The sequence below is a fragment of the Anolis sagrei genome, chromosome 6, assembly GCF_037176765.1.
Source record: "Anolis sagrei isolate rAnoSag1 chromosome 6, rAnoSag1.mat, whole genome shotgun sequence".
NCBI lineage: Eukaryota > Metazoa > Chordata > Lepidosauria > Squamata > Dactyloidae > Anolis > Anolis sagrei.
In genome coordinates, this window is record NC_090026.1 from 8,362,047 (window position 1) to 8,387,692 (window position 25,646).

Here is a 25,646-nt window from a genome sequence, read left to right on the forward strand (position 1 = left end):
ATCTACTTAAAGTGCAGAGAATTTTTAAAAAAGGAACTCATGCAGAGAGCTGAAAGACTGTGCAAAGCTCCCATGTAATTACTTTTGCAGCCAAAGGATGCCCATTTCGCTGAGGCTGGCATTTCTGTGGCAAACTCAGCCAAAAGAAAGTGAATCCAATTTGTTGGGTGCCAGCTTTGGATTGCAAGAAACTGTTGGTGGAGCAAATGGAGAAAAATGAGGGTGTTTTGAGGCAAGGCCTGGAATGCATCTACACCAGGCATGGACCAACTTGGGCCCTCCCTCCAGATGTTTTGGACTCCAATTCCCACCATTCCTAACAGCCTCAGGCCCCTTCCTTTCCCCCCTCAGCCGCTTAAGCGGCTGAGGGGGAAAAGGAAGGGACCTGAGGCTGTTAGGAATGGTGGGAGTTGGAGTCCAAAACATCTGGAGGGAGGGCCCAAGTTTGCCCATGCCTGATCTACATGGTAGAATTAATACAGTTTGGCCCCCAGGGCTGGCCCTAGGTAATTTTTAAGTTTAAGCGCACCCCTCGGGGATTGGCGCTATACACAAATGCGTATCTTGCCTATTGCTTCAGCCTCCCCTGTTGGCTCCACTTGAACTACCGTGGCTCATTGCTATGGAATCCTGGGAGTTGTAGTTTGGGCAGAAAAGGCAAAAGACCTTGTGAAACTACAGCTCCCAGGATTCTTTAATATTCAGCCATGGCTGAAAAGGCAAAAGACCTCATGAAACTACAACTCCCAGGGTTCTTTAATTCTGAGCTATGGCACAAAAGGCAAAAGACCTTGTGAAACTACAGCTCCCAGGATTCTTTAAAATTCAGCAATGGCTGAAAAGGCAAAAGACCTCGTGAAACTTCAACTTCCAGGATTCTTTAATTCTGAGCCATGGCAGAAAAGGCAAAAGATCTTATAAAACGACAACTCATATGATTCATTAATTCTGAGCCATGGCAGAAAAAGTAAAACACCTTGTGAAACTACAACTCCCAGGATTCTTTAATTCTGGGAAATGGCAGAAAAGGCAAAAGACCTTGTAAAACTATAACTCATATGATTCATTAATTCTGAGCCATGACAGAAAAGGCAAAAGACTTTGTAAAACTACATCTCCCAGGATTCTTTAATTATGAGCCATGACAGAAAAGGCAAAAGACCTTGTAAAACTACAACTCATATGATTCTTTAATTCTGAGCCATGACAGAAAAGGCAAAAGAACTTGTACAACTACAACTCCCATGATTCCTTCATATTGAGCCATGGCAGAAGTGGTTAGAGACCTTGGCAAGCTACAACTCCCAGGATTCCAAGAATCAAGGCATGGTGTAGATACACCTTTGGCAGCATATTTCAGCCCCAAATAGGATCAATTGTGGAACAATATGGCAAAGTTGCAGAGTGTCTCTGAACATGTGCAAAGCACATTTCAGAGTGACTGTGACCACAACTGTGCACAAACAGTTAAGTTTGCAGGGAGGGCTTTTGACCCAGAATAAGATGTGACGGTAAGCTCCAAGATTATTTATTTTCAAAATGGACCCACGACAGCTCAAATGATTCCCCTTCCATTTCATATTTTGCTTTCAGACTGCTCTGTGTGCCAAAGCATCAACCACAGAGCAGCACCATGAGATTAATAGAGCTTCTGGGAAGCCGCCACAAATCAAACATGTGGGAATGCTGAAGGTTGATCACAAGCCTGGCTTGGGAAAGAGGAACACCGAAAAATGGACTGAAGACAGACAGCCCTTCCATTTCAAATTCTCCAGGGTTGGGGCTTGGGTTGCATGTCTACGCTGTGCAATTAATGCATTTCGACACCATTTGCACTGCCATGGCTCAGTGCTGCGGAATCATGGAAGGTGTAGCTTTTAATGGTCCAGTCTTCTCTGCCAAAGCTGATACCTGAGCAAACTATAACTCCCAGGATTCTATAGCATTGAGCCATGGCAATTAAAGTGGTGTTGAGCTGTATTAAATCTGGGTTGCTGTGAGTTTTCTGGGCTGTATGGCCATGTTCCAGAAGCATTCTCTCCTGATGTTTCGCTTGCATCTATGGCATGCATTCTCAGAGGTTGTGAGGTCTGTTGGAATCTAAGCAAGCAAAGTTTGTGTATCTGTGGAATGATGTCCAGGGTGGGAGAAAGAACTCTTGTCTGAGGGAAGTGTGAATGTTGGGTTGTTGTAGGTTTTTTCGGGGTATATGGCCATGGTCTAGAGGCATTCTCTCCTGACGTTTTGCCTGCATCTATGGCAAACATCTATGCTTGCCATAGATGCAGGCGAAATGTCAGGAGAGAGTGCCTCTAGACCATGGCCATATAGCCCAAAAAAACCTACAACAACCCAGTGATTCTGGCCATGAAAGTCTTTGACAATAGTGTGAATGTTGCAATTGGCCAGCTTGATTAGCATTGAATAGCTTTGCAGCTTCAAAGTTTAGCTGCTTCCTGCCTGGGGGACTCCTTTGTTGGGAGGTGTTAGCTGGCCCCGATTTTTTCCTGTCTGAAATTCAATGCTAATCAAGCCATCCAATTGCAACATTCACACTTGCCTCAGGCAGACAAGACTTATTTCTCCCAACCTTGACATCCTACAGATATATAAACTTCACTTGCCTAGTTTCCAACAGACCTCACAACCTCTGAGGATGCCTGCCATAGATGTGGGTGAAATGTCAGGAGAGAATGCTTCTGAAACATGATTATACAGCCCGGAAAACTCACAACAACTTAGTGAATCTGGCCATGAAAGCCTTGGAAAATGTGTTAAATCTGCCATGTAGATGCACCTGTTGGCTCGTGTCGGTTGCGATCTGTTTTTTTTTGCCCACATATACGAAGCCCCTTCTAAGATGTCATCAGGAAAGACAAATTTGGCCACAACTTTTTCGATATCCACCAGCGTTGCGTGACTAAAGGAATCCTCCGTCAGCTATACAGGCAACGAATGAGGCACTCTTCATAAATAAGTAAACAAAGCCTTTGCAAAGAGATACAGCACTCCTTATTAATGGAAGGGATGGGTGGGAGAAGCAGTTCCTTCCCTTCCTCCCTTAGCCTTGCCCCACTTTGGGAAGGATCTCAGCATCCTTTAATGCTCCTGGGGGAGGAAGCATGGAAAAGCAGCCATCATTTCTTTCTGGTAGTCTGCAGGCATCAGAAATGCAAAGCCTCTTATTCCCCCACACTGCTTTTTTTTGGTGCAACTACTCAAACACCAGGCAGGGCAAACTTAGACCCTCTCTCCAGGTGTTTTGGACTCCAACTGCCACAATTCCTAACAGCCTCAGGCCCTTTCCTTTCCCCCCTTAGCCGCTTAAGCTTCTCACACCAGGCTTACTCACACCGAGGCCTACTAACACTGAGGCCTACCTCACACTGAGGCCTTCTCACCCTGAGGGTTCTCTCAGACTGATGCGAACTGATGACTCTCTCACACTGTGGCCTACCTCACACTGAGGCCTTTTACCAGTGAGGCCTTCTCACCCTGAGGGTTCCCTCAGACTGATGCGAACTGATGCCTCTTTCACACTGTGGCCTACCTCACACTGAGGCCTTTTACCACTGAGGTCTTCTCACCCTGTGGGTTCTCTCAGACTGATGCGAACTGATGCCTCTCTCACATTGTGACCTACCTCACACTGAGGCCTTTTACCACCAAGGTCTTCTCACACTGAGGGTTCCCTCAGACTGATGCGAACTGATGCCTCTCTCACACTGTGGCCTCTCACACTGTGGCCTCACACTGAGGCCTTTTACCACTGAGGCCTTCTCACCCTGAGGGTTCCCTCAGACTGATGCGAACTGATGCCTCTCTCACACTGTGGCCTACCTCACACTGAGGCCTTTTACCAGTGAGGCCTTCTCACCCTGAGGGTTCTCTCAGACTGATGCGAACTGTTGCCTCTCTCACACTGTGGCCTACCTCACACTGAGGCCTTTTACCACTGAGGCCTTCTCACCCTGAGGGTTCTCTCAGACTGATGCGAACTGTTGCCTCTCTCACACTGTGGCCTACCTCACACTGAGGCCTTTTACCACTGAGGCCTTCTCACCCTGAGGGTTCCCTCAGACTGATGCGAACTGATGCCTCTCTCACGCTGTGGCCTACCTCAAACTGAGGCCTTTTACCACTGAGGCCTTCTCACCCTGAGGGTTCTCTCAGACTGATGCGAACTGATGCCTCTCTCACACTGTGGCCTACCTCACACTGAGGCCTTTTACCACTAAGGCTGTCAGGTTTTACAATGTATTGTAATGTAATATAGCTGAGTCATGCACTGCTAATGGGCTTCTATTGGAAATGCTGAGTCATGCATTAACTGTATATAGGGAATCATTTGGGCAATGTGTTCTGGCCTAGTCCAGGTGATTGTGAATGATGCAATCCTGGGTCTGAGTTAAGTTAATGAGTTGGGAACCAATCAGAGATTGCTATGTGTAATTGTATAGAATTGTATATAAGGAAGTCATGTACAGTGTATTCTTTCTCCTTGTGCTGTTGTTCGTCGAAGGCTCTATGTAATTAAAAGAACCTGTCTGCTAAGACAAGATATAACTGTATGCTGTGGTAAGTTTGTAATATCATCTAGACTGTGGGAAAGACAATGGTAAAACTGACAATGGCTGGGCATGTGCTCAAGTGTCTGTAAAAGGTTCCAGAGTGACTGCAGGCTGTGGGAGCAGCTGACTGAAAATACTGTGCAGGAAGAAGCTACTGGAAAGCGCTGAAGATGTGCAATTTATCTGCTGCTGAATTGTGAAGTTAATCTCAACAAGGGCCTTCTCACACTGAGGGTTCTCTTAGACTGATGCCTCTCTCACACTGAGGCGAACTAACACTGAGGCCTACTCATACTGAGGCCTACTAACACACTGAGACCCCTAAGCTTAAGTTTAAGTGGCTGAGGGGGAAAAGGAAAGGGCCTGAGGCTGTTAGGAATGGTGGGAGTTGAAGTCCAAAACACCTGAAAGGAGGGCCCAAGTTTGCTCAAGCATTGTGTAGATGCCCCTTGACTTCCTTCCATGATTTCTCAAAATAAAGATAAAGTGAGAGTAAGGAGCCAAAGGGTGTTCAAGAGAGCTGGTTTATTAAAGGAGATGGGAGTCACCGATGCAGGCAATTTGGGGTGAGGGTCCGTGAGGGTTGGGTTACGGGGAGATGGGGAACAGCTGGGAACATCTGGATGGAGTGCAGTCCCAGCTGCCGTCCTGAGTCGCAGGGTGAAGGCCCGGAGGCCAGAGACGAAGTGCTCTCTCTCTCCTTTGTTTATTATTTTCCCTCTCTTTCTCTCTCTTTTCCCCACCAGAAAAGGCCGAGGAAGGGGTCCTAAGGGACTATAGAGCTGGAAGACGGAGGTGTGGGGAAAGAGAAACAGGCACCTGGAGGAGAGAAGGAAGAGGGGAAAGAAGAGAGATCAGCATCATGATGGGCATTGGAATCCTCTGAGTCATCAAATCAACCTTTATAATAGGTTGTTGTATATTTTTTCGGGCTATATGGCCATGTTCTAGAGGCATTCTCTCCTGACGTTTCACCTGCATCTATGGCAAGCATCCTCAGAGCATCCTCACTACCTCTGAGGCTGCTTGCCATAGATGCAGGTGAAACGTCAGGAGATAATGCCTCTAGAACATGGCCATATAGCCCCAAAAACCCCCACAACAACCAAGTGATTCAGGCCATGAAAGCCTTCGACAACCTTTACAATAATTCCCTCTTTCTAAGCCTGTGCTTTGCTGGAGGAAAGATAGAAGATCTATTATTTTTTTGGACTGTGATTCCCATTATCTCCCAGGCAACATTTCTCACAGACCTACACAATGGGTTAAACCTTTGTGCCGGCTGAACTGCTGACCTGAAGGTCGGCGGTTCGAATCTGCAAGATGGGGTGAGCTCCCGTCTGTTAGCCCCAGCTTCCCAGGCGGGGACATGACAGAAGCTTCCCACAGAATGGCAATACATGCAGGCGCCCCCTGGGCAACATCTCTGCAGACGGCCAATTCTCTTGCACCAGAAGTGACTTGCAGTTTCTCACTGAGGCCTACCTCAGACTGAGGCCTTTTATCACTGAGGCCTTCTCACACTGAGGGTTGTCTCAGACTGATGCCTGTCTCACACTGAGGCGAACTAGCACTGAGGCCTACTCATACTGAGGCTTACTAACACACTGAGGCCCCTAAGCTTAAGCTTAAGTGGCTGAATATAATATTTATATTTGTAGGCTCCCGTCTGTCAGCCCCAGCTTTCCATGCGGGGATATGAGAGAAGCTTCCCACAGAATGGAAACACATCCGGGCGCCCCCTGGGCAACATCTATGCAGACAGCCAATTCTCTTGCACCAGAAGTGACTTGCAGTTTCTCACTGAGGCCTTCTCACACTGAGGGCTGTCTCAGACTGATGCCTGTCTCACACTGAGGCGAACTAACACTGAGGCCTACTCATACTGAGGCCTACTAACACACTGAGTCCCCTAAGCTTAAGCGGCTGAATATAATATTCATATTTGTAGGGTTTTATGTTGCAAAATTTATTAGGCGTGTAAGCCACTTTGGGTCCCAGTAAATATCATAGTAATACACAATTTGCTACTTCAAATGTTAGCCCTGTTTCTGGGTATATTTGACCAGCTGATTCCAAAAAAGGCACCAGTTTTTCCGGATTGGCTCTATGCCATTGTTGTAGTCAGGCAAGCATTAGAAGATTTCTCTGTATGTTCAGAGGATGAGGGGGATGATGGGTTTCCAAGTGAGGAGTCAGTGAGTGCTCAGGAGGGGAAGGGAACTGCAGATAGATGGGACTGATGTTGTTCTGTCACGCGCTGGGCCTGTAAAGAATTGTCTTTAAAACAGGATGTGCATCCTTTGCCCAGCGGGAAGCCAGGGGGCCCAAAGAGAAGCTCTTGGGAATTTTCCAACACAAATAGTCTTTAGAGAGCTTGTGAAATATAACAAAGTCTTTTAGTGAGGAACAATCAAACAGAAACTTCTCTTGTCTTCAAAAGGTTAAACAAATGCTTCCAGGCTTTTGTGCAACTGGTGGCTACTAACTGTTACTTTACTTTAAAGGAAAATCCCTTTCTAACTTCTCCCAGGCTGATTGTGAACCTAAACCTAACTGATGTGGGCACCACTACCAGGTTGAACTGCATCTCAAAGCACTGAGTGGACCTACCAGCAAGGGCTGTAGTCTCTTCAGCTGGAGGTCTTTGATATTCAAAGCTGTTTTTCCCTCTGAAATTCCTCAGAGCTTTAGGGCTGTTTCCCTGGGAATCTTTGGATGCTCTTAAGACTGTTTCCCCCGGAAGTCTTAAGGGTTGAAGCTTTTGTACAGGGGAAGCTTGCACACGTCCTGTATATTAGTTTTCCTTGCTGAGACTAACTAAAAAATGGCTCCCTTCCCTTCCCAATTGCCCTGAGCAAGGGGCGGGACCAAAACTCAACGATGATGGACAGGTGGCCTGCCCTATAACTGCAACCAAAGGAAGCCACCTTCCTGCAGAATCCCTGACTGCAAGCAAACATTTGATACAAAGCAAATAAAGTGGGAGCTCCTGGTACAGCTGTACCAGCACAGATGTTTTGGATTCTCTAGCTCGCTCTCAGACAACAGGGGAAAGTGAAACTAGCAGTTCCCTGGAGAAATGGCCTTGGGAAGCTGAAAAGTTCTCAAGAGGTGTAGATTAGACTTCAGGATGCAAGGCATGAAAAGCAGGCAATTAAGACATTCCCAAAGAATTAGAGATAGGATTTTGAAGTCCAAGTGTGTCAAGGATGATGTCATGAGTGCCTTGGCGGGCTTAAATTAAGTGGTTTGGTTTCAGGTTTTTCAGAGGAGACAATGTTGTTAATGGGAATAGTTCTCCTGTTCATGATTCCAAGTTCATGGCTCCTGTTTTGTCAAAATTCTTGTTTCATGTTCCTGTTTATGCCCATGTACCTTTGAAGGCTATACTTTGGAGAGTTCCTGTTTTCATGTCTATGGATATATACCTTTGGATTAATGCTGTGATTTAAGATTCCATGTTTTTGGTGTTTAACCTTGCATTTTTGGATTATTGCTACTGATCTTTTGTGCATTGCATCTTTTATTCTGACTGTACTTCTGGATTTGCCCTTTCCACCCTTTTTATATACTTTCTTTAATAAACATTTTGATATTGGATCTCTGAACTCTGTTGTGGTGCTGGGTGAAAAGTTATTCCAGTGCCATATACTAGTCTTCATGTGCTCGCCCATAGAAAATCATAACAATATTAAGGCCTACTTTTTCCTACTTCCAACAGACCTCACTACCTCTGAGGATGCTTGCCATAGATGCAGGCGAAACGTCAGGAGAAAAAATGCCTCCAGAACATGGCCATATAGCCCGGAAAAACCTAAAACAACCCAGTATTAAGGCCCTTTTTTCTAAACTGCCATATAAAATCCAGATTATCTGTTTTGAACTGGATTAGAAGGCAGTACAGACTCTGATTTGATAATTTGGATTATATGGCATTGTATAAGGGGCCAAAGAAATCAGAACTGATGCTGCCTATCCAATACAATTTTCTGAATCAGGGCCCCAAATAACCTCAGGAACAGGACTAAAAACAAAGACACCAAGAAATATTTTTGGTCAGTGTAATGAATATAACAACAACAACGACAACCAGACTCACACCAATGCAGTCCATCTATCCTTGCATGATTCACTGCCCAATTCTTCATCAATACCTTGCACAAAGGTTTTTGGGATTTTTGTTGTTGTTGTTGTTGTATTTATATCCCACTTTCCTCTCTTAAAAAGAAAAAGCAGCATTCATTTCAAGCTGACCGCAGCTAGCCAAAAACTCACATTAAGGTGCTGGACAAACCATGCCCATGGGGAAAGGTGCATGAGTCTCACTGGGGCTGCGGGGAGGAAGACCTCTGCGTCACTGGGGCGATGCCTTTGCTCCCATAGTATTCCACCACTTGTTTGGGGACCTCCGCCAAGACATATTTGGCGAGAGCATTGGGAGGCGACTGGAAGAAGACAGACAGACAAATAAAGGATGCTTAAAACATAGCGGGATGCCAGCAAGATTGAACATTGCTCTTTTCTGGACATGTTCATTTGTCAATATCATTCCTAAATGAGACTATGATGACCTTTGGTAAAGACTAAGTATGTGCAAACTTCAGTCCTCCAGGTGTTTTGGACTTCAACTCCCACAACACAACGGCCGATGTGGAGTTTTCCTGAGAAACCAGATTAGGTTTGAGAATGGAGGGAGTGAAAAATAGACTAATTAGACATTCTGAGAGAATCTGTGAGAAGATCTTGAAGCCCAGGTGCATTCGGCATGATCTCATGGTCATTTAGTCGGGTTTAAATTAAGTGTTGGCTTTACGCCTCTTGGAGGAGACAACATTGCCAAGGGATGGGATGGCTCTCCTGTCTGCCTCTGCTCTCAAGTTCATGCTTCAAGTATCCTCAAGTTCCCTGTTCTGGTTCATGTCTTTGTTTCCTTGAAGGGTTTACCTTGGAAAAGTTCCTGTTGTCTTGTTCATGGATTTACTTTGAAGTATTGCTTTGAATTTTTGGCAGTCTTGGCGTTATGTACTTTGTCCTTTTTGGATTATTGCTATTTTGTATTTGCTATTCTTCTGACCCTTTTAGAATTGCTATTTTTCCCTTTTTACATGTTTTCTTCAATAGTTCTAATGTAGATAGAACTATTGGACTCGTGTATGGTTCTGGGTGAAAAGATGTTTCAGTGCAACAGCTCTCCTATTGAAAAACATTGGCTTTTTTAGCTGGCTACGTCACACTATTGACTCACGTTCTGCTTGGGGTCTACCAAATCCTTTGGCTGAGGCTCAGTGTGGGAAAGAACGCACCGCTCACCTTCTTGAATTCCCGGACCGGCACAAACTGGACGATGTCGCGGACAGCCCTGCCTTCATCCGACTCCAGCATCCCACGGTCACCGTTGAGCTCCCGCATGTCGGAGAAGTCGGCGTTCCCGATGCCCACGATGATGATGGAGAGGGGCAGGCGGGAAGCCCGGACCACGGCATCGCACGCCTCGGGCATATCGCTCACCACTCCGTCGGTCAGGATCAATAGGACGCGGTATTTCTGTGGGTCAAAAGAGACTCCAGAGTTAGGACAAGACTCTGATCTAGGATCCAGCACAGGAATATTCTGCCCTATCCAACCGTACCGTGGGCATCCCTGTTTTTTCTTCCTCCGCTGCCGGGGCCGCCACTTTGTTAATGATGGGGGCGACGTTGGTGGGACCATAGAGCTGGATTTGGGGCAGGCAACGCTTGTATGCTTCAATCACACCAACAATCCCTAAAAAAAGGATAATAGAATCATAGTGTTGGAAGAGGTCAAAAGGGTCATCTAGTCCAACCCCTTATCATGCAGGAAAACACAATTAAATCACTCCTGACAGATGGCCATCAGCCTTTGCTTTAAAAATGATGGAGAAGAAGATCCTACCAGACTCCAGAAGTAATAATTCCACTGGTGAATAGCTCTTCTTACCACCCAGAGGTTTTTCCCTAATGTTTAAGTGGAGTTGCTTTTCCTGCAGTTTAAATCCATGGCTCCGTTGTGCCAGAAGCAGAACACAACTTTGCTCTCTTCTCTCTTCAGTGTGACATCCTTTCCAAAATGTCTCATCTCAACCTTATTTTCTCAAAATTAAATATATACATGGCCATGTTCTGGAGGCAATTTTTCTCCTGACGTTTCGCCTGCATCTAGGGTTAGATGCAGGCGAAACATCAGGAGAAAAATTGCCTCCAGAACATGGCCATATAGCCTGGAAAAACCTACAACAATCCAGTGATTCCGGCCATGAAAGCCTTCGACAATACATTAAATATATCAAGCTTTCTAAACTGTTGCAAATTGTCATTTTGACTGGTTGTAAATTTTCTGAGCTGTATGGCCATGTTCCAGAAGCATTCTCTCCTGATGCTTCACCCACATCTCTGGCAGGCATCCTCAGAGGTTGTGAGGTCTGTTGGAAAATAGGCAAGTGGGATTTGTATATATGTGGAATAATGTCCAGGGTGGGAGTAAGAACTCTTGTCTACTTGAGGCAAGTGTGAATGTTGCAATTGGCCAACTTGATTAGCATTTAATGGCCTTGTAGCTTCAAAGCCTGGCTGGTTGCTGCCTGGGGAATCCTTTGTTGGGAGCTGTTAGCTGGCCCTGATTGTTTCTTGTCTGGAATTCCCCTGTTTTCGAGTGTTGTTTTTTATTTACTGTTATAATTTTAAGATTTTTTAAATACTGGTAGCCAGACTTTGTTCATTTTCATGGTTTCCTCCTTTCTGTTGACACCGTCCACATGCTTGTGGATTTCAGTGGCTTCTCTGTGTAGTCTGACATGGTGGTTGTTGGAGTGGTCCAGCATTTCTGTGTTCTCAAATGATATGCTGTGTCCAAGTTGGTGCATCAAGTGCTCTACTATAACTGACTTCTCTAGTTGAAGTAGACTGCAGTGCCTTTCATGTTCCTTGATTCGTGTTTCACCTCCCAACAAAGGATTCCCCCAGGCAATAAGAAGCCACACCTTGAAACTACTAGGCCATTAAATGCTAATCAAGGTGGCTAATTGCATCATTCACACCTGCCTCAAATTGACAAAAGTTTTTTCTCCCACCCTGGACATTCCACAGATATATAAACCCATTTTTCTTGGTTTCCAACAGATCTCATTGTGGGGATTTGAAAAGGGGTGCCATGATGTAATGGGTTAACTGGAAAAATATGTGTCGGCAGCCGATTGGCTGAGTATGCCAGGGGCCAGAGTTCTAATTGGCTGCTGTTTCTGGCTGCTGGTGAGACCAACTGTTCTAACTGCCATTTTTCACTTTGGACAGTGAAGAGACTGCTAGCTGCCAACTATCTTGAAGCTTGATCATTTTAAGGCATGAGGCATATTTAAGGATGATGATGATGATTATTATTATTATTATTATTATTATTATCTTTATTTGTACCCCGCTAGCATCTCCCGAAGGACTCGATGCGGCTTACATAGGCCAAGGCCTCAATTTAAAAGGACTATTTTATTCCCTCTATTCTCTGTGTGAATCCAAAGAGACTACTGTATATATTGTTGCCCTGTTTGAACTTTTGAACTGAAGTAAAGATATTGTTACTTGTTACACAAGCCTGAGTGACGCTTTATTATACTGCAGGGTATATCTTGGTTTAAATACTTTGGTAATGCTTCTGTTTATTTACATTTACCAACCTCCACACTCACAATCACTGAGGATGCCTGCCATAGATGCAGGCGAAACGTCAGGAGAGAATGCTGCTGGCCATACAGCCCAGAAAACTCACAACAGCCCAGTGATTATGGCCATTAAAAACTTTGACAATACAATCTTATAGATCTTTTTTTTCCTTTGCTGAATCCGAAAACATTTGTCCTGAGTCTGGATCACACAACTTCCTAAAATCTTTCTCCAGTGCCCTGTAATCATGGGAGTTGTAGTTTGCTAAAGAACCATAACTTTTTCAATAGTTTTCAGCCTCATAAGTGGTCTTTCGATATATACATCAGCTCTTACTTTCACATTCTGCGTTCTCTGGTTCGAAGTTGATGGCAAAATCGTGAGACACCTGTCCAAAACGAAAAGGGGGGAATGAAGAGAGTTTAAATCCCAGCAACCAAATGACTCATCATCACCCAGCTCCCCAAATTCATTGGATTCAAGGAACTATCCAGTCACTCACCTCGAAGTCTGGAGGGATCCGTGCTCCGAAGCCGAAAGCGGGGAACCGCTTGTCACTGAAAGGGGAAAAAGTAGGTCACCGTACAGAAATACCGACTGTGCACAATGTGACTATGAGTTACCTTGATCTATACCAGGCATGGGCAAACTTCAGCCCTCCGGGTGTTTTGGACTTCAATTCCCACAATTCCTAACAGCCTACTGGCTGTTAGGAATTGTGGGAGTTGAAGTCCAAAACACCCGGAGGGCCGAAGTTTGCCCATGCCTGGTATAGACACTATACTCCTATTGATGTATCCTAGAATCGCATTGGCTTTCTTAGCTGCCGCATCACACTGTTGGCTCATGCATCAACTCTTCCGTACCTGTCATAGTCTTGGCAGATCTCTCCCACCGAAGACAACGCTTTCAGGTATTCGTTGGGTTCTTTGGGGTTGATGAAGTGAAGGGAGTGTTCGCTCCGAGGATCACCGTTGGAGGCAGTGAAGTCGATGGCCACCTGGGGAAGAACGAATAAGGAAAAGGGGACTCGTGACGTGGTTAAAGTGTTGGATTGCATCTACAGGGGTGCATCTACCTCCAATGCCAGAAATACAGCTTAAAGGTGTAACATTAGAAAATGTGGACCATTTCTGCTCCCTTGGCAGCCACCTCTCCACAAAAGTCAACATTGACACCGAAATACAACACTGCCTGAGCTCTGCGAGTGCAGCATTTTTCCAAATGAAGCAGAGAGTGTTTGAGGACCGGGGCATCCGTAGGGAGACCAAGATGCTTGTTGATAAAGCTATTGTCCTCCCAACCTTGCTATACACCTGCGAGATGTGGACTATCTACAGACATCACATGCGACTCCTAGAACAATTCCATCAGCGTTGCCTCCGGAAAATCCTGCAAATCTCTTGGGAAGACAAGCGGACAAATGTCAGTGTGCTGGAAGAAGCAAAGACCACCAGCATTGAAGCGATGGTCCTCCACCATCAACTCCGCCGGATCGGCCACGTTGTCTGGATGCCTGACCACTGTCTCCCAAAGAAGTTGCTCTATTCCGAACTCAAGAATGGAAAATGGACTGTTGGTGGATAGGAAAAGAGATTTAAAGATGGGCTCAAAGCCAACCTTAATATCTCTGGCATAGACATTGAGAACTGGGAAGCCTGGCCTTTGAGCGCTTCAGCTGGAGGTCAGCTATGACCTGCAGTGCTGTAGAATTTGAAGAGGCACAAATGGAGGGCGAAGGAGAGAAACATGCCAAGAGAAAGGTGCGTCAAGTCAACCCTGACCGGAACCGCCTTCCACCTGGGAACCAATGCCCTCACAGTGGGAGAAGATGCAGATCAAGAATAGGGCTCCACAGCCACCTACGGACCCACCGCCAGTGCACCGATCTTGGAAGACAATTCTACTCGGACAATGAGGGATCGCCTAAATAAATAAGTACTACACTGTAGAATTGATGCAGTTCAGCATCTCTTCAGCTGTCATAATAATAATAATAATAATAATAATAATGTATTGTCGAAGGCTTTCATGGCTGGAATCACTGAGTTCTTGTGGGTTTTTTCGGGCTATATGGCCATGTTCTAGAGGCATTTCTCCTGACGTTTCGCCTGCATCTATGGCAAGCATCCTCAGAGGTGAGGTCTGTTCCAACAGACCTCACTACCTCTGAGGATGCTTGCCATAGATGCAGGCAAAACGTCAGGAGATAATGCCTCTAGAACAGGCATGGGGAACCTTCGGCCCTCCAGGTGTGGTGGACTTCAACTCCCACAATTCCTTGAGGCCAAGGTAAGCCTTTGGGGCGAATGCCGAGCCTCAAGGAATTGTGGGAGTTGAAGTCCACCACACCTGGAGGGCCGAAGGTTCCTGACCCCTGCTCTAGAACATGGCCATATAGCCCGAAAAAACCTACAATAACCCAGTGATTCCGGCCATGAAAGCCTTCGACAATACATAATACACTTTATTTATATTCCTCCTTTCTGCCCTAGGGGATTTAGAGCAGATTACAGCATTTACATACACAGGCAAACATTCAATGCCTTTACAATCATATACAATGAGACACACAAACAGAGGTAGAAGCTTCTCCTTTCATTTCTGGCTTCTGGAGGCGGTGCTTCATCTCTGGCTCTGGGGAGGGGCGTTTCTCTATTTTCAAGCTATTTTCATCTCCTGGTTGTGTGGCCAGCAAGATTGCTTGGAGCATCTTTTTATCTTTTCCCATATCTATTTATCTTCTCACATTTGCATGTTTTCGAACTGCTAGGTTGGCAGGAGCTGGAGCTGACAGATGGGAGCTCACCCCATCTCGCGAATTTGAACTGCCAACCTTCAGATCAACAGTTTGGCAGGTTGTAACCCATTGTGCCACCGTGGCTCATGGCTCAAGGCTATGGAAAGATTGGAGTCGTCGTTTGGTGAGTCACCAGCACTCTTATGCAAAGAAGGCAAAACACCTTGTAAAACTACAACTCCCAGGAATCCATGGCATTGAGGCATGGCTGACATAGTAGTGTCAAACTGCATTATTTCTGAAGTGTAGATACATAGATAGATAGATAGATAGATAGATAGATAGATAGATAGATTTCATACTGTAAAGGAGATCTGTAAGCCACCCATAATGTAATCCAAGAAAGTATGGACTTTCTCCATCTGCAGGGAAAAAAAAGAAAACAAAAACAAAATACAAACAATGAATGCTAGCCATTTTCATTATTTTCTTCCTTTCTAACAAATGCCAAAAATATTGAAATCAGTCCTCCATTCATTTCCACTTTGAGTCTCATTTGGGAGATATAAAGCAGGATATTATTATTATTATTATTATTATTATCATTATTATTATTATTAAACACTGGATGCCGTGCCAAAAGATCTCAGCTGGCATTTGGAAACAATAAACATCGACAAAATCACGATCTGTCAATTGCAAAAGGCCACCTGACTTGGATCTGCGCACATCATTCGAAAATACATCACACAGTCCTAGACGCTTGGGAAGTGTTCGACTTGTGATTTTGTGATATGAAATTCAGCATATAGATCTCATTTGCTGTGACATACTGTGCTTTTGTGTCAATAATAATAACAATAATAACAATAATAATAATATGTCGCCATACCAGGTGACAGTCGCATTGAGGAAAAACAACAGGAAAAACTCAGCTGCTATCAAGACCTCAAAATCGAACTGCAAAGGTTCTGGCATAAACCAGTACAGGGGGTCCCAGTGGTCATCGGCACACTGGGTGCTGTGCCAAAAGATCTCAGCTGGCATTTGGAAACAATAAACATCGACAAAATCATGATCTGTCAACTGCAGAAGGCCACCTGACTTGGATCTGCGCGCATCATTCGAAAATACATCACACAGTCCTAGATGTTTGGGAAGTGTTCGACTTGTGATTTTGTGATACGAAATCCAGCAGAGAGATCTCGTTTGCTGTGACATACTGTGCTTTTGTGTCAATAATAATAATAATAATAATAATAATATACATCACACCGTCCTAGACGCTTGGGAAGTGTTCGACTTGTGATTTTGTGATACGAAATCAAGCGTATAGATCTTGTTTGCTGTGACATACTGTGCTTTTGTGTCAATAATAATAATAATAATAATAATATACATCGCACCACCCTAGACGCTTGGGAAGTGTTCGACTTGTGATTTTGTGATACGAAATCCAGCAGAGAGATCTTGTTTGCTGTGACATACTGTGCTTTTGTGTCAATAATAATAATAATAATAATAATAATAATAATAATAATATCGTACATTGCAAATGTATTATCATACATCTCAGTGGGTGGTTTGGTCTTATCCCAAAGTGGACAAATGATGCTTTATCCCAATACGTTAAGATCTTCTGGGGAGGCCTGCTCTCGGCCCCACCTTTATCATAAGTGAGACTGGTGGGGACGAGGGACAAGGCCTTCCCGGTGGTGGCCCCTCGCCTGTGGAATGCACTCCCTGGGGAAATTAAGTCATCAACATCCCTCCTCTCCTTCAGAAGGAAGTTAAAAACCTGGATATGGGACCAGGCCTTCGGGTAAGCTGGCAGATGGACAAAAGACAATGACGACCAGAGTAGGAAACGACTATGATAATGCTGGATGGATTATGGCTTTATGAATTGGCGAACATTGACCACAAGATGTTTTTATTGCTGCTATTGTATTGATTTGATTGTTTTAACTAGTTATAACTGTTGACGTTATATGTATTGTAACTTGTACATTGTATTTTGTGAATTGTTGGGTATCGAATTGTGCCTTTTGTAAGCCGCCCTGAGTCCCCCCTAGGGGGTTGAGAAGGGCGGGGTAGAAGCACCCCAAATAAATAAATAAATAAAGTATTTTGGGCTTAAAACTCCCAAAAATCAGCATACTCAATGGTGAGGCATGATAGGAACCGCAGTCCAACATATTTGTCCAAAAATTGCAGACTGCTTTGGAAGATGTAACATCCCCTCTTATAAGGTCCTGCCAACTTCACAAGTTTACCAATTGACCATTGCATTATGTCCTATCAAATGGAGCATTTCTCCATTAGGCATCATTCCTCCATTGGCGAAGCTGTTGAAAGCATTCCACACACTTTTTCGTACCTATCCCTCAGACATAGAAAGAAAGTTGATGCTTCAAGTAAGCATATATTGACCTTCTCGGTCAGGAGGTTTTTGGTTTTTTTCAACCAAGGAGTTTTATTACCGCAGGGTTTAATCACTGAGCATTAAATGCCCATTTCCCAGCTTAAGAACTTCAAAGGATATTGGTTTGTGTTTACGTTTGGGATTATCCGGCGTGTGCCGAAGAGCATGACGTCCCCTACACAGCTGGCTCCCTGGCATAGGGCTCACCTTGCACTGAGTGAGAACGATGTACCCGGAGTTCTTGTAGTGCTTCTTTTTCTCTTGGTATTTGTGATTGATGCATTCCCATTTCACCTGATGGGGGAAAGAAATGGGATTGAGGTGGACGAGGACTCAAGTTACAACACATTGCAGAAAACTATAAATCAGGCACGGACAAACTTTGGCCCTCCAGGTGTTTTGGACTTCAACTCCCACAATTCCTAACAGCCGCTAGGCTGTTAGGAATTGTGGGAGTTGAAGTCCAAAACACCTGGAGGGCCAAAGTTTGCCCGTGCCTGCCATAAATGGAAATTTGCCTAGCAAGACTGGACAAAAGGCTTATGGAAAATTAGATCCCTACAAAAATGGTGGATTCATTTCCCCAGGCCCATAGAAAGTACATGTCAAAGTTCCAATTTTTAACCACAATTCTAAGAGTTATAAAAAAATGAAAAAAATGTTTCAAATCAAAAGTCTATGTATTGTCAAAGGCTTTCATCGCTGGAATCACTGGGTTGTTGCAGGTTTTTCAGGCTGTACGGCCAGCAGCATTTTCTCCTGACGTTTCACCAGACATCCTCAGAGGTTGTGAGTGTAAGGGTTGGTAAATGTGAACAAACAGAAGCATTACCAAAGTATTTAAACCAAGATATACCCTGCAGTATAATAAAGTGTCACTCCACTTTGTGTAACAAGTAACAGTATTCCAGAAGCATTCTCTCCTGAAGCTTCACCTGCATCTGTGGGTGCATCTGCAATGTTTCAGTTGGCCACCTTGATTAGCATTTGATGGCCAGACAGTTTTAAGGTGTGGCTTGTTACTGCCTGGGGGAATCCTTTGTTGAGAGGTGATTAGCTATCCCTGATTGTTTTTTGTATGGAGTTCCCCTGTGTTTGAGTGTTGTTCTTTATTTACTGTTATAATTTTAGAGTTTTTAAAATACTGATAGCCAAATCAACAATCACTTCTCAGGCCAAATGTCAGGAGGGAATGCTTCTAGGACACGGCCATACAGCCTGAAAAATCTGAAACAATCTCATTAGCTTGCAAATCCAAGACTGAACACTAGAATTTGCTGAGTCGATCCAAAGATCCAAAGAGCAGAGCAGGAGTTGAAAGTGCGCTGTATGGTTATAACTTAGATCTATCGAAAAGCAAAGCATTGAAAGGCAGAGAAAGCCTGTATCACTAATGCAGGATTTGTGGGAGCTGTAGTCAAAAGAAAGGAATTTTTCCTGGGTGTCTCCATAGATAAGGGAGAACTTGTGACTTGTGTGTTAGAGATCAGCCCGAGACTCCTGAGGCTGATGGGTTTATTGATGATTTAGAGAGGATTGTGGGATTGCCTGTGGGATTGCCTGGGGCTCAGGTTGATGAAGATTCCAGTCAGGGGAATGATGCTTCTCTCTCTGAGAACTCTGACTCGGAAAGTGCAGGACTTCAAGGTCAGTTAGAGGAGCCAGAGACTGCAACATTAGATAAGGAGTCAGGTGAAGATCAGCCCGAGACTCCTGAGGCTGATGGGTTTATTGATGATTTAGAGGATTGTGGGATTGCCTGTGGGATTTCCTGGGGCTCGAGTTGATGAAGATTCCAGTCAGGGGAATGATGCTTCTCTCTCTGAGAACTCTGACTCGGAAAGTGCAGGACTTCAAGGTCAGTTAGAGGAGCCAGAGACTGCAACATTAGATAAGGAGTCAGGTGAAGATCAGCCCGAGACTCCTGAGGCTGATGGGTTTATTGATGATTTAGAGGATTGTGGGATTGCCTGTGGGATTTCCTGGGGCTCGAGTTGATGAAGATTCCAGTCAGGGGAATGATGCTTCTCTCTCTGAGAACTCTGACTCGGAAAGTGCAGGACTTCAAGGTCAGTTAGAGGAGCCAGAGACTGCAACATTAGATAAGGAGTCAGGTGAAGATCAGCCCGAGACTCCTGAGGCTGATGGGTTTATTGATGATTTAGAGGATTGTGGGATTGCCTGTGGGATTTCCTGGGGCTCGAGTTGATGAAGATTCCAGTCAGGGGAATGATGCTTCTCTCTCTGAGAACTCTGACTCGGAAAGTGCAGGACTTCAAGGTCAGTTAGAGGAGCCAGAGACTGCAACATTAGATAAGGAGTCAGGTGAAGATCAGCCCGAGACTCCTGAGGCTGATGGGTTTATTGATGATTTAGAGGATTGTGGGATTGCCTGTGGGATTTCCTGGGGCTCGAGTTGATGAAGATTCCAGTCAGGGGAATGATGCTTCTCTCTCTGAGAACTCTGACTCGGAAAGTGCAGGACTTCAAGGTCAGTTAGAGGAGCCAGAGACTGCAACATTAGATAAGGAGTCAGGTGAAGATCAGCCCGAGACTCCTGAGGCTGATGGGTTTATTGATGATTTAGAGGATTGTGGGATTGCCTGTGGGATTTCCTGGGGCTCGAGTTGATGAAGATTCCAGTCAGGGGAATGATGCTTCTCTCTCTGAGAAATCTGACTTGGAAAGTGCAGGACTTCAAGGTCAGTTAGAGGAGCCAGAGACTGCAACATTAGATAAGGAGTCAGGTGAAGAGATAAGTCATACAGAAGACCCTCAGGAGAAAACAACGATCAACAAAGGTCTTTGTTTACAGATTAGAGCAGAAAATAGGCATCGTAGGTCTGAGTGATTACGTGGGAAAGTTGGGGAGAGATTTCGTGGGGAAAAATATGACTTCATAGGTGCCTATTAATGAACAAGTTGTTTACCTAAGAGTTAGTTCAGGCAACGTAGCATTCAAGTGTAAAGCTAGGCCTCAGTTCTTGTGTGGTGCTGTGGTCACAAGTGTTTTCAGGCCTGGGGTGCATTTCTCCTCCCCTCCCTTCCCCTCCCATCCTCATTTCACTGCATTTCATCTTGCAATTGAAACTACCTCCACTCCTTCGGACACCTGCAGCATTTGCTGGAAGTTGGTGCTGAACTCCCCAATGTAGTCGTGCTTTCCGCTCGAGTCGTGATCATAAATGACACACTAGGAAGAGGAGAAGACAAGGCAAGGGACCCAGATCAGAAGCAACCCAGGGCTAAACAGTCAGGGGCTCAAGCCAAGCAAAGGAGACCAGTTCTAACTATATGGATCCATCTTTCTCCCTAAAACTTGCAAATCGCAACACAATTCCAGACATGTCAAGGGGTGCATCGATACTGGAGAATTCCTGCAGTTTTACCCCACTTGAAGGGCCATGATTCAATGCTATGGATTCGTGGGAGTTGTAGTTTGGCTGGCCACCAGCACTCCTTGGCAAGAAAGCTGTAAAACTACAAGTCCCAGGTATTGCAGCACATTTTTAGGCTGCAGCCCATAGCATAAATCCATGCATTGTATTATATGCTAGCTTATATTATATATTATGATTTAATAACAAATTATTATCTAGATAAATAAAAATGTAATGTTCGTTTGTGGGATTGACATAACTCAAAAACCACTGGACAAATTGACACCAAATTTTGACACAAGACACCTAATAACCCAATGTATGTCAAAATCAATTCACTCAAAAAATTGATTTTGTCATTTGGGAGTTGTAGTTGCTGGGATTTATAGTTCACCTACAATCAAAGAGCATTCTGAACCCCACCGACAATAGGATTGAATCAAACTTGGCACACAGTTTTCCCATGACCAACAGAAAACACTGGAAGGTTTTGGTGGGCAGTGTTCTTTGGTTTTGGAGTTGTAGTTCACCTACATTCAGATATCACTGTGGACTCAAACAATGATGGATCTGGACCAAACTCTATGTGAATACTCAATCTGCCCAAATGTGAACACTGGTGGAGTTTGGGGAAAATAGAGTCTTGACATTTGGGAGTTGCATTTGCTAGGATTTATAGTTCACCTACAATCACAGAGCATTCCGAACCCCACCAACGATAGAATTGGGCCAAACCTCCCACACAGAACCCCCATGTGGGCCACAGCAACGCGTGGCAGGGGGCGGCTAGTGTATTATAAATTAATTAAAATTATATATGTATTTAAACACACACATTGTATTATATAACTTTGTTATATTAAATTATACCTTATATTATACATTATATATATTGACTCGAAATATATAAATATTGACTTGTCATGTTATTATCTGCCTTATTTTATTTTGCATATATTATTCATTGTATTTCTTTATGTTGCAAGCTGCCCCGAGTCCTTTCAAGGAGATAGGGTGGGCTATAAATAAAGTTTATTATATTATTATTTATTTATGCAACTAAAATGATCAAGGGTCTGGAGAACAAGCCCTATGAGGATCAGCTTAAAGAGCTGGGCATGTTTAGCCTGAAGAAGAGCATGCTGAGAGGAGACATGATAGCCGTGTATAAATATGTGAGGGGAAGCCACAGGGAGGAGGGAGCCAGCTTGTTTTCTTCTTTCCTGGAGACTAGGATGCGGAACAATGGCTTCAAACTACAAGAAACGAGATTCCATCTGAACATAAGGAAGAACTTCCTAACTGTGAGAGCTGTTCAGCAGTGGAACTCTCTGCCCCGGAGTGTGGTGGAGGCTCCTACTTTCATAGAATCATAGAATCAAAGAGTTGGAAGAGACCTCATGGGCCATCCAGTCCAACCCCCTGCCAAAAAGCAGGAATATTGCATTCAAAGCACCCCTGACAGATGGCCATCCAGCCTCTGTTTAAAAGCTTCCAAAGATGGAGCCTCCACCACACTCCAGGGCAGAGAGTTCCACTGCTGAACAGCTCTCACAGTCAGGAAGTTCTTCCTCATGTTCAGATTCTTGTAGTTTGAAGCCATTGTTCCACGTCCTAGTCTCCAGGGCAGCATTAAACAAGCTTGCTCCCTCCTCCCTGTGGCTTCCTCTCACATATTTATACACGGCTATCATATCTCCTCTCAGCCTTCTCTTCTTCAGGCTAAACATGCCCAGCTCTTTAAGCCTCTCCTCATAGGGCTTGTTCTCCAGACCCTTGAACATTTGAGTCGCCCTCCTCTGGACACATTCCAGCTATTTCTTACTTAGAGAACTTAAAGAAATATATTCTAAAGTGCTTGACAGATATAGACTTGCCATAATAGCATTCTGACTTCCAGATTTGTTAGCAACCATGGAGATGTGGGTCTCAGATTATAATATCGCAACTCCAATGTTTATGAATGATATATTTGGGAACTGCAGGTCCCAGAAATCCCCAAAGTAACCAGGAAAGTAATATTCCCCAGTACTCTTTAAGCATTCCCAAATAAAAGCTCACCCGGATGGTTTTGTCGGGGTCGCAGCTACACAACGACTGCAGAGAGACGCGGAAAGGTTCCCACCGGGGACTCAGGTTGTTCTTCACGACCTGGTGCAGGACAGAAGAAAGGAAAAACACACACAAGGAAGGCATTGCAACCAAAGGATATTATTTACCTAGTGTATCCATTGCTTCCTTTGACTTCCTCTCCTTCTACATGCCCGTTTGGATTAGCATAAAGGACAGGGCCTTTTGGGTGGTGGCCCCTGATCTTCATTTTCCAGTGTAGATTAGGCATGGGCAAACCGGCTGTTAGGAATTGTGGAAGTTGAAGTCCAAAACACCTGGAGGGCCCAAGTTTGCCCATGCCTGATTTAACCCCACAAAAGGCCCACTATTATCCTTCCTTCCATTTTGGCACTTCCATCTCCCTTTTCTTCCCAGCAGCCCATAATACCCTCACCTCTGTCCTCCAAACGAGATGCTCCTTCTCATTGGCGTTGACCTTATAGATTTCCAGGAAAGGGTCAGATTTGCTGAAGAAATCCTACAGGAAAGAGAAAACCAGTTCAAACATGGGATGTGGCACAGATTCAAGCACACTGCTTCATATTTGAGGTGCAGGTGATGACCTACAAATCCCTGAACGGTTTGGGACCTGCCTACCTTCGCAACTGCATCTTCTACGAACCTACATGGTGGGAATGAGGGAGAGGGCCTTCTTGGTGGTGGCCCCCCGGCTTTGGAACTCATTACCTTGTCAGCTTTTAGGAAACGCTTGAAAACCTGACTGTTCCACCTTGCTTTTGATGAATGAACAACAATCCCCATACTGGGTTGTTGTAGGTTTTCTTCGGGCTATATGGCCATGTTCTAGAGGCATTCTCTCCTGATGTTTCGCCTGCATCTATGGCAAGCATCCTCAGAGGCAGTGAGGTCTGTTGGAAACTAGGAAAATTGGGTTGAAGGCTTTCATGGCTGGAATCACTAGGCATTGTTGAAGGCTTTCTTGGCTGGAATCACTAGGTTGTTGTAGGTTTTTTGGCCATGTTCCAGAAGCATTTTCTCCTGACATTTCGTTTGCATCTATGGCAAGCATCCTCAGAGGTTGTGAGGTCTGTTGGAAACTAGGAAAATTGGGTTTATGTATCTGTGGAAAGTCCAGGGTGGGACAAAGAACTCTTGTCTGTTGGAGCTAGATGTGAATGTTTCAACTGACCACCTTGATTAGCATTTGATGGCCTGGTAGTTGTTTGGTGTGGCTTGTTAGTGCCTGGGGCAATCTTTTGTTGAGAGGTGATTAGATGTCCCTGATTGTTTCCTCTCTGCTGTTTGGCTGTTGTAATTTTAGAGACATCACATTGAAGCTGATCAGTTTTATCGTTGGTATTTAGCTTGAGATTGCTGATTTTTTCTATGAAGTGGGCTGAGTCCTTGATGTAGTGTGTAGTGTGCCCAATATGGCTTTGTAACTGTGCAGCAAGAAATTTTGCTAAGTCGTACGTTGGGGATCCAATGGCACTCACAATGGGTCTGAGTGGGGTGGATTTTTGGGAGTCCATAAAGTCTACTTTGTCCATCCCAGCATATACCCGTCCTCTTGATGCACTTCTCCTTATTCCTAGTGGGTAATTAGGCCCCATAGCTGTTTTATAACCTATAGTATATCTCTTATTTGATGTGCAGTCACCTTATCTCTATATACCTAATGCAGTGGGAGGGGCTGCAGATCAGGTGACTGACTCAGTGACAGTTTTATGTTCAGGTTTAAACAGTTAGGGAATGTTGGTTGAGGAATGACTGTTAGAGAAGTGTGTTATCGTGGCTCCGGTCCTTCCTGGAGGGTCGATCCCAGATGGTGAAGCTGGGAGACACCTGCTCAGACCCCTGGCCTTTGACCTGTGGGGTCCCGCAAGGTTCCATTCTGTCCCCCATGCTTTTCAACATCTACATGAAACTGCTGGGAGAGGTCATCCGGAGTTTTGGTGTTGGGTGCCATCTCTACGCAGATGACACGCAACTCTACTACTCTTTTCCACCTAACTCCAAGGAAGCCCCTCAGGTGCTGGACGAGTGTCTGGCCACTATGGCTGTCCGGATGAGGAGGAACAAGCTGAAGATCAATCCCGACAAGACAGAGGTCCTCCTGGTCGATTGTAAACCGGATCGGGGTATAGGGTGGCAACCTGTGTTGGACGGGGTTACACTCCCCCTGAAGTCACAGGTCTGCAGCCTGGGAGTCCTCCTGGACTCATCACTGACGCTTGAAGCTCAGGCGTCGGCGGTGGCCGGGAGGGCCTTCACACAATTAAGACTCATGCGCCAGCTGTGACTGTACCTTGTGAAGTCGGATCTGGCCAGGGTGGTCCAAGCCTTAGTCACCTCCAGATTGGATTACTGTAATGCACTCTATGTGGGGCTGCCCTTGAAAACGGCTCGGAAATTTCAACTGGTACAACGAACGGCAGCCAGGTTACTAACTGGTGCGACTTACAGGGAGCGGTCAAACCCCCTGCTTAAGGAGCTACATTGACTGCCGTTCATCTTCTGGTCCCAATTCAAGGTGCAGGTTCTTACCTACAAAGCCCTGAATGGTTTGGGACCTGCCTACCTACGTGACCGCATTTCTGTGTACGAACCCACACGATCTCTTCGATCATCTGGAGAGGCCCTGCTTGCGCTCCCGCCTCCCTCACAGGCGTGATTGGTGGGGACGAGGGAGAGGGCCTTCCCAGTGGTGGCCCCCCGACTCTGGAACTCACTTCCAAAGGATATCAGGCACGCCCTAACATTGGCAGTTCCAATGTGGCTGTT

The 25,646-nt window shown here is 45.0% G+C and overlaps 1 protein-coding gene across 1 annotated transcript in view; it reads right to left on the minus strand.

Annotated features, from left to right (window-relative positions):
- Positions 1-5,076: 5,076 nt before the first annotated feature.
- CPNE6 (copine 6) overlaps positions 5,077-25,646 on the minus strand; it is a 49,836-nt gene continuing 29,266 nt past the window's right edge. Inside the window, exons 6-17 of the mRNA XM_060779995.2 lie at positions 23,296-23,379; positions 22,851-22,940; positions 20,504-20,602; positions 17,617-17,703; positions 15,347-15,406; positions 13,111-13,244; positions 12,747-12,801; positions 12,581-12,632; positions 10,204-10,337; positions 9,885-10,118; positions 8,850-9,019; positions 5,077-5,390 (exon numbers count right to left, since the gene is read on the minus strand). Coding sequence (XP_060635978.2) covers positions 8,897-9,019; positions 9,885-10,118; positions 10,204-10,337; positions 12,581-12,632; positions 12,747-12,801; positions 13,111-13,244; positions 15,347-15,406; positions 17,617-17,703; positions 20,504-20,602; positions 22,851-22,940; positions 23,296-23,379 — 1,152 coding nt within the window. The 3' untranslated portion in view covers positions 5,077-5,390; positions 8,850-8,896. The remainder of the gene's footprint in view (positions 5,391-8,849; positions 9,020-9,884; positions 10,119-10,203; positions 10,338-12,580; positions 12,633-12,746; positions 12,802-13,110; positions 13,245-15,346; positions 15,407-17,616; positions 17,704-20,503; positions 20,603-22,850; positions 22,941-23,295; positions 23,380-25,646) is intronic.